Raw genomic sequence first — 10,000 nt, 5'->3', positions numbered from 1 at the left:
GAGGCTCAGCCTGGCCGTTAAAATCCAGTTAACGAGCTCACGCTGGACCTGGCACAAACCTGTACACCGCCGTCTCCCTCATTACAGCTGTATAAACCAGGCTGCTTCTGAGAGAGACGTTAAGAACGAGAGAACGAGAGCGATGGAAAGACGAGGAGAAAAAAAGGAAAAGAGAGAATGTGGTTTCCAGCATCTGCATGATAATCCACCTGTATAAACATCATTCTTCATGGCAGGCAGCTGAAAGAGAGCGAGACAGAGGAGTGGGGCGTGGTCTCTGTGTGTCACCGTGCGTCATGTCATCTACGTCCCATTCATGTTCCTTACTGTTCATTACTGCTGTAACACGCCCTATGAACGTCAGAGTTACGATATAATCAACTGTGAAAATATTCACATCGTGTTAGGAAGCATTCATACGGTCTTACACACACGTATCATTATTGGTGAACATGCACTCCCCTTTCTGTCTATCGTTATTATGCATTATGAATTGCTCGCATGATATATCATAAGCTGAGTTCAGAATCTGGGAACCTGTTTTAATATTTTCTTTAAAAACTGAATTATACCAGAGAGGTGATCAGGAACGGACACTTCAGGACTTCGGGACGATCCTGCCCTGCCAGGGCGTGTATCAGTAAACATAACGCACTAATAAACTGCGGCAGAATGTATTTCGTATCAGTCATGTAATGCGTTATAAACACCACTTATAATGTGTCCTGTTAACAATTTATAAATACAAAATAAACATTGCAATAAACAGAAATGCGTTTCATAAATGATCTTAACAATGTCCATGATGCCTTATGAACGCATGATAACAGGTTATTAATGTAGTAATGTAATGAAGTAATGTAGTATTCCTGTAGCTCATTATACATATGGCCTTGTTAATAAGTGTTAAGAAAGTCTTAATAATGCTTCACTACATGAATAACACATTCCACTTCTTCATGGGGTTCTGTTCCTATTACAGAACTGTGGAACCGGAATAAAACCCTGTCACGCTTTACTTATGCGCAGTGTTCATAAACCTACTCAACACCTACACGAACATCCTCTCACCTGACACAAACCTACTCAACACCTACACGAACATCCTCTCACCTGACACAAACCTACTCAACACCTACACGAACATCCTCTCACCTGACATAAACCTACTCAACACCTACACGAACATCCTCTCACCTGACACAAACCTACTCAACACCTACACAAACCCATCCTCTCACCTGACACAAACCTACTCAACACCTACACGAACATCCTCTCACCTGACATAAACCTACTCAACACCTACACAAACATCCTCTCACCTGACACAAACCTACTCAACACCTACACAAACATGACAGCTGACTTTGTGGCTTAATGAACTTCATATGAAATCATCAAACTAACTCGAATTTAAAATCAGTGAACATACCTAATAGTGAATTGTTTATTACAGTGTCAGTTGTTTATTATAGCAGTGCAGTAAGTGCTCACAAAACTCTTATGAACACAGGTTCTTCTAAATAAACTCTTGAAGAGAGTAGTGTTGTGGCGCTGTCATAAACACTCATAGGCATAAGACTTGTCTAAAGCAGAATTTATGATGGCTTCTAGTAAGACTTTATAAATGCTTATGTCACTTGTGATATATGTCAGAGAATTTATTCCTATATTTGTTTATTATGGTGTCATAACACTGTTATAAGTGTTCATACAACGCTTATTAATAAGGGTTCGTTTAAATAAAAACTAAAGGCGGGTAAAATAAACAACTCTGTCATTATATGTTATATGGCACTGTTATAAGCATTCTTACAAATCTTATAAACAGACATCAGAACTGTCAATAGCCCGGGATGAAGTCTGTTGGAATGAAGATGTTAATGAAGTCTTATTTATGTGTTTATTATTATTGTTTATTATGTTGTCAAAACGGTGTTCATAAAGTTGTTATTAACTCAGTGCGGTTTAAATGAACTCGTGAAGCAGACATGAGAACGGTCAGGAATTGTTCATGCATGCTGGAGTAAGATATTATGAATGTTTATGTGGGATTATGCTTCTATCATGTGGTGTTTATGAGTGTCTCAGCACTGCTCTACGCTACAGCGGGTGTCATGGTTGTGTGTAGTGTTATAAAGGGGTTATATACAGTATATAATCTCAGTGTGAGATTTTGGAGAGATTTGAGTGCTGATGCTTATCGGAGTGACAGGTGACTCCGGTGTTTAGTGTCACATGCCACATAGACAGGTGAAATATTTCTCTACGTTCCTTTAATGAGAATTTCATAAAGTCTGCGTCTCGTCCGTTCCAAGAAACCTGACTGTTCATGGCTGGTCTTTCGATTTTCCTCGGGAAGCACAGTCACGCTGGCAGCGCGGGAAAGGCCGTGAAACACATCACTCCATCTCCAACACTCTGCAAACTGGCTTTCGGTTTGCTCTTATAAAATATTTAGTGTTGCTGCAATTGTAAAATATTTTAAAAGGTCACCTAAGACGCTAAAAAGCTCTAATAAGACTTCATGCTATTTTTTTGTTGCATTTTATTGTACAGCAGCTTAAAACGGCAGAAAAGGAGCTGAAAGGTGTACATTAGTCAAAAACGACACTGATCCTGACGTGATGAAACACACAGGAAGTATTATTCTCCAAAGACCAGGAAGTATGAGATCAGAGGGAGGATTAAGTGAAGAAAAAGGTGTTTCGGTTGTTCTTTAAGCTGTCAATCATTACACGCTCCGATGCAGAGCGAAAATGGATTTAACACCGTTCTCACACGTCAGTTTTCCACAGAAACAAACCCCTCTTACTTTTTATCTTCGGTTCCATTGAGTCCAAATAGGGATATGTGGGCGGAGCTATATAGTTCATTCTGTATACGTGTTTTTTATGTGTTAAGTTTATATATACGTAGGTTTAACCGTGGGCGCACGGTGGCTTAGCAGTTAGCACGTTTGCCTCACACCTCCAGGGTCGGGGGTTCGATTCCCACCGTGGTCCTGTGTGTGTGGAGTCTGCATGTTCTCCCCGTGCTGCGGGGGTTTCCTCCGGGTACTCCGGTTTCCTCCCCCAGTCCAAACACACGCATGGTAGTCTGATATCTGGCGTGTCTAAAGTGTCCGTAGTGTATGAATGGGTGTGTGAGTGTGTATGTGATTGTACCCTGTGATGGACTGGCACCCTGTCCAGGGTGTACCCCGCCTCGTGCCCCATGCTCCCTGGGATAGGGTGACCCTGTGACTCCCGTGACCCTGAAGAAGGATAAGCGGTGTAGAGGATGGATGGGAGTTTAACCGTGTAACAAAGCGCTGACACTGGAGACTCCTTCCATAGATGTTACATTTTCCTTACAGAAAACTGTATCAGCGATTACATGTGTTTATATCTGTTTATGAGGAGCGTCCGCTGTACACGACCCTGTGAACGAGCTGTTACTATAGAAACGATAACGCATCAGAGCGAGCGCATTAATATAAATACGACTGTGATGTGCAGCTGCGCTACTGTCAGAGCCGCTGTTATAGAGAATTCATCAACACCTTCTGATTTATGAACTGAACAGCGCTGTGGTGTAAATATAAATACGTGAGTTATAACTGTGAGTGTGAGGCTTCAGTTAAATCCCCACCTATACTGTCAGGTATTAAACACTAACTGTCATGAGCGCATGAAGCCGCCGCGAGCCTCGCAGCTCAGCCGAACCGAATCCGGCCCCGTCTCCGCAGCTGCAGCGTGAAACCCGGCCACGTTGGTGGATTTATGGTGTTGGGAAGGTGCTCTGTACATCTGACTGGGTCAAGGCCAGTGCTTTCCAACTCACACACCTGACAAGATAAGACACCACTATCACCTTCACTCCCTCAGCATGACCTGCAGAACATCACACGGGGTCAAAGGTCATCTTTCTGCTATCATGCGACCTACACAGTGTGTAACTCATTGCTAACAGATGTTCTCTACATGCACAAAAACAAACCGTTAGAGGAGAATCCCCGAGCAGCGTTTATTTTCCCGCTGAGGAATGAAGTGCAGGTGGTGAAGTGGAATTCTAAACGTCGAGTGGATGTAAATAAAAACTCTGATGTTAATAATAACAGCAATTCTTTACTCGAAAGGTCCACAAATAAGCACCTAGTATTTAATACTCTCATCATGACGAACGATTCCTCAACGCATCAGGAAAAGGATGGAGCGCATTAACACATGAACAATCTCCGAGTCCGATATGAATGCGCTGTTAACGTCAGTAACATTCACACATTTAACTCATTCTGTTCGTTAATATCACGCAGAATTAATAACGTTCAGAACCCAGATTATAGGCTATAATGTAGGTCCAGTTCCCTTTTATATTCTTGTTTTCCAGCAACAGCACCAAACTAAACCGAACTAAACATTTGTGAGATTGTCGTGGAAGTCGTGAGCGATGACGTCGGGAAAAATCACTTCAAAAGTAGATTTTAAAATAAAATAAAATACTGTAACATCGCTACTTTTCACCAAATTGATCAGAGGTTTTTTCCCTACCCTGTCCCAGGTGCGTGTCTGCAGAGGTCATGTTGGATCAGGAGTCAGGAGTCTCTGGAAGCTCGCTAGCTGCAGTGTGAGTTCCTCACAATCCGACTGACTGACTGCGGGTAAAAATCCCACGTGGGATTTGAGAAGCTGTATAAAGGAACGATATTCAGCAGACAGACACACACTAGTGTGTGATCAGTTTTCTGTTTATTTTTTGACAGACATCAGACATTTCCACAGACGGTTGTGTAAAAGCAGCTCGGAGGCGTCGCGGCGGTGAAGCGTTAATCATCAGAGCATTTTAATGACCTGAACATCTTACACTTTTTTCCGCTGGTACAACGCTGCACTTTTTTTTAAAGACAGATGTTTAATTTGAAGAGACGTGTTTGACTGTTACACAACTGGAACAGATTTGCGTACGCGTGTGTGATGCTGAAGTTAAACTCGGTCATTGTTTTACAGCTGGACGTTACAGGAAACTACGATGATTCGATGACTCACGTTCACACAGAAATGAACACATGACCTTCAGTGTACTTGTGAGGATCTGCAATATTTGTCAAGATTAAATATGTATTTGTTATTTAAATAGATACACATATAGATATATATGCTCTCTTAAATTAGAATTACTTTAAGATAGTATTTGTTTAGCAACTGTGACGTTTTCTCGGCAAATTAACATAACACCATAAATAATAATAATAATAATAATAATAATTATAATTATTATTATTATTATTATAGTAATAATAACACAGACACATTCTAACAAAAGGATAGCTACTCAGAAATGAGTATTTTCTGGAGAGAAGTGCTTGTGTTCCAGTCTTTTCTGTAATCGCACATCTTCTGGAATATTGTTTGTGAATCGTGAACTCGACACGTGGCTTCAAAGTCCATCAGAGCGTCTAGCGTCCTTTCTTGAGAAGCTCCACGTTTCGGAGGAAGTGACCTGACGCTAGTGAGAGGAAAACGAATGTGCGAAACAGGAACAGGAAGTACACAGCGACGCAGACGAACAGCGACGCAGACGATTAGAGCTGCAGTCATTTTTACAGAACAGAACCGGAAGCTGGACGAGTCGTGAGCAGAACACACAGAGACACCGTCTTTGTTCAGACAAGCAGCTCAAATCAGATTTTTAAAGCGTTTGTTGTAAGTGAATACGAGTACATTGTTCAGAAGGAAATATGTTCTGAACAGACGAAAATACAGATATCAAAGATCCTCATAGGAGGCGTGCTATTCATTTGCAGAGCGCTCTTAGACACCAGAAGGGTTCACAGGGCATCTGGGTGAAGCAGGAGGTGTATCAGGACTGGGATCTCAACAAAAACCTCACAGGACAAACAAAGACCACATACATTAACACGAACATTAACACGAACATTAACACGAACATTAACACGAACATTAACGTGAACATTAACGCGAACATTAACGTGAACATTAACATGAGCGCGCGGTGCTGTGTGATGCTTTTACAGCAGTCACTCATTCATATTAACCAAACTGGGTCGGGTTTCCCCGAGACATCGCAGCACAAAGCTCTCTACATGGTAGAGGGAGCATCACACTGAACACTCTCTCTCCCAGTGGAGACAACGTTAACTTTGCAAAGTTTTTGGGAAACTCAGCCCTGATTAGAAAATATGGCAGGCAGATTCAAACAAGAATACTAAGGGTGGGAGTGCGGTTATAAAAACAGTCCCACACACACACACACACACACACACACACACACACACACACTGGAACTGTCAGAACCGCAACTCACACACCAGTGTCCCAGTGTTTTTCTGAGGGCAGAGTGCTAATGTTAAAAAAATAAACCTTGAAGATTAGGCCACACCCATTTGGGTTTAAAGTCAAATACAGATAGGGATAGTGGTAATGCGTCACACCCCCACTGAACAGGTTTGTAAGTGTTTTGAAGGTGTGTATGTGACTTCTGAAGGATGTCCCTCCAGCATATATTTATTAACATCCCAGGCTCAGTGATTAGTGATTTGATTAGCGATTAGCTACAGCCTTGTAAAATTAACTCGTTGTGACGCGTCGTGAGTGCACAAACATATATTTAGCCCTGAGAATTAAAAACGTGGATTTAAGAAATAAATCAGATTTGCGCTGCTCTGTGAACAAAGCAATGCACCACAACTGGACAGGAACTTAAAGCTTGGAGCTTGTTTGAAAGGCCTTGAAGGTTCCTTTAAGGACCTCTACGTGATATTTCTTTTTTCATCTGCTTGCTCTTCCATGTTTTCATGCTTTTTTTCCGTTTGGGCCGTCCCTTGCTACCGGCAGCCGCAGCCCTCCACTACCATATCCTGATAGTTTTTCAGAACCACATGATCTTCCTGGTCCAGATAAAGGAGCGCGATTGGACTGAGGGCCGTAGGCACACAGCAGGCTCGTGGCACGGCTCCATTAACCGAGTTCAGCAGTGTCTGCACCATGGCGTGGCTGGACGAGTTCATGTGGTCGGCGAGAGGAAAGCGGCACTCACCCAGACAGAAGAAGGCGTCGTAACCAGTCGGTGCAACGATCCATTTGTTCCACCCGACATCTTTGAAGTCCACGTAGAGGGGATGGCGGCGGCATCGAGAGCGAGACAGGCGTTTCAGCTTGGCTGCTCGACCGCCGTTATTCCTCTTTACCCGCTTGTCTGTCCACACATCACGCCAGCTTACCTGTGACGCCTGACCTTTGAGCTTTTTAGCCTTGTTACCGCCCCTCCTACCCCTGGGGGTCTTCTTCTTTCCAAAGGGAATGAATGGTTCACTGCGCCCATCATGGCTGTAAGTGACCAGTAGTGGTCTTTGGCGTGCCCAGCTGTAGTCATCTTCACCTGCAGACCTACGCACTCTCAAGTGTCCCTCTGTGTCCATGTCCTCCACAGCGTGACTGCTGTTATCTGAGGTCACTTCCAAGATAAAGGCCACTTTCCCTGCACTATCAGACAACTTCTGAAACAGTTTTGCGTTCAGAGGAAAGGCCTCCCAAGACCCTGAGGGCTCTCTAACTAACTGTCGTGAATGGAGAAGTGTTGGCTCAATGTTTCCACCAGAGACATAGAGGCTGACAGTGTGAGGCTCTGAACCCCAGCGTGTTCCTCCACGCAGAAAACGCAGCTCTGCTGAGACCACATTCTCGTAGGAAGGAATAGAGGACAGGTTAAAAGCTATATGGATCCTGTCACTCTTCTCATCAGGGATGTGAAGGTCTGAAGACACTGCAACGGGAGAGTAAAGAAAAAAGTTTCATTAGATTCAGGGTTAATTACACACCAGCCGGATATCGAGTCCAGAGTCCCAAGTCGAGTCCAAAGTGTAAAGCTGTGGAATCCGAGTCAAATCCAGAGTCGCAACATGTAGACTCTGAATCGAGTCAATAAGCCTAGGCTGTAGTGTCTGAGTCGAGTCAGGAATCACAACCACACCGTCCAAGTCGGGTCCAGAGTCCAAAACTATAAACTAAGAGTTGAGTCAATAGTCCTACTCCATAGTCTGAGTCCAGAATCCTAAAAGTGACTCACCTGATGAACTTCCTATAATGAATACTTTGAAGTACTTTATTCACAGGTGAGTGATCAGAAAATTTGGGTCAAACAGAAACGGGCCTCAGACAATTAGGGACTCAAGTCCAAGTGAAACAGTCTTCCACACATAACAGTGAATTAAAAGAATGAATCAGGCCTCTTCATGTACCAACAAGTCTTACCTGCATGGTGGAAGCTGCGAACAGTGTTGGCACCTTCTACATGCTCCACAGGAAAGCTGAAATCTGGATCTTCTACTAGGTGGTACTGCTGTGTGTGGAAGCGATAGAGGTCCAGGAGATACTGAGGTACCACTGCTCCTGGGTGAGGGTTTGGATAGGACTGTAGGCCCAGTCGGGTCAAGAGGAGGTTCTGGATGGTCTGGGCCAAACTAGGCTCGAGAGAGATTCCTGGGTTCCCATCAGAGTGACTGGAATCCACCTGTTGAGCTGACAAGGCTGGAGGAAGCAGCAGGGTCATCAGAACTAGAAGACTAGCAAGGAACATTGTGGACCTAGAAGGAGCAAAGCAGAATATGTGTACTTTAGCAAAAACGAGACTTACCGAGGGTGAATGAGTGAAAGAAAAACAAGGGCTCCTCATCAGTTCTTTGTGATTAATTCCGAAGGTTACTTTTATGATTTAAAATAAACTTTATAAAACTAATTGCATAATTTCATGAAGGGTGCCAATAATTCTGGAACTGACTATACATTATAGACAGCAGAAATGAGCCTGAGATATATAACGAGAGTCATTTGAAATGTTCAAAATAAGACAATTTTACATATTTACAGTCACACTTGCAAAAGTAATGGCACCCTACGCTGTTGGGCCTAACCTCCCGGTCCTGATATATTGCATTATATCTACAATATTTACAACATTTGTCTCGCTAGCTACACACAACCATAAAACTCTACCTTGGTATGTTTCTTTTGCAAATTTATTGGTGTTTATTGTAAGTGACAGTAACTGCAGAAACAGCAGCGGAGGGAAATGCAGGAGCAGAGCAGAGGATATGGCTGTACGCTTTGATTTAAGACCTCACGTATGTCCTGTTAGTCCAGGTCTCTGATGGAGAGGTAAATAGAAAAGGAAAACAATATCATCTGTGATATCTTCTGTCTCTATACGGAGTCGTTATTATACTCTACTCTGCTTTACTTTGTCTATAGATGTTGTGCAATGTAGTGTTATCTTGTTGTCAGGTGGAGTTTAGACACATTTAACACCTCCTTAGGACTTTATTGTGATTCTGTTATGGTGACAGCTATAAATGAAATGTCTTTCACAGCATTCGTTCTATCAAACCTCAATTAGCAGGAAATGTTTATGGTTTTATCGTGTAATATCCACATTAAGATCTACACACCTGACACATTATCATGTTAGATTAGATATGGGAGAAGATAAAGTGCAATCGACCTCAGATTAACCTGGCAATAAAACAAACATCCAAACAGTGTGTGCTGAACTTTGGTACTAATCGTATCTGTGAGCGCCATCGGTGCTAAAACAGCACACAGCTCCGTAATGATAACGCGCTCCGGGTGTCATGGAAGCGTAAAACTGTCGAGTCACTGCTACAGTGTCCGAGTCTGAGATTAAACGCACGTCAGACAGGAAGAAAAGCTGTAAAGTGAAACGTTATGATTAATAATATCAGCAGAGTGATGGAAGTGTTTAGCTGCATTTCTTTTACGCTTTTATTAAACTGCGAACGGATCATCCGTCACGCTGCTGCTGAGTTCTGGACTGTGATTGGTCAGAAGGTGTTGATGAGTCACAGGGACGTGTATGATATATGATATATATCGATAAGGTGAAATATGTTTATTTAACATTTATGGAAGGAGTCTCCAGTGTCAGTGCTTTGTTTCATTATCTTCAAAAGAGAGAAAAAGCGAGAGTGGTGAGGGAACGA

General features: G+C 42.8%; 1 protein-coding gene across 1 annotated transcript in view; it reads right to left on the bottom strand.

Annotated features, from left to right (window-relative positions):
- Window positions 1–4,716: 4,716 nt before the first annotated feature.
- bmp16 (bone morphogenetic protein 16) overlaps window positions 4,717–10,000 on the bottom strand; it is a 7,329-nt gene continuing 2,045 nt past the window's right edge. Inside the window, exons 2-3 of the mRNA XM_053677763.1 lie at window positions 8,256–8,587; window positions 4,717–7,767 (exon numbers count right to left, since the gene is read on the bottom strand). Of these exons, the coding sequence (XP_053533738.1) occupies window positions 6,830–7,767; window positions 8,256–8,580 (1,263 nt within the window). The 5' untranslated portion in view covers window positions 8,581–8,587 and the 3' untranslated portion in view covers window positions 4,717–6,829. The remainder of the gene's footprint in view (window positions 7,768–8,255; window positions 8,588–10,000) is intronic.

This window comes from Ictalurus punctatus, chromosome 4 (genome assembly GCF_001660625.3).
Source record: "Ictalurus punctatus breed USDA103 chromosome 4, Coco_2.0, whole genome shotgun sequence".
Taxonomy (NCBI): domain Eukaryota; kingdom Metazoa; phylum Chordata; class Actinopteri; order Siluriformes; family Ictaluridae; genus Ictalurus; species Ictalurus punctatus.
The sequence above is the reverse complement of the archived record's forward strand: the minus strand, read 5'-3'. Positions and strand labels throughout refer to the sequence as shown.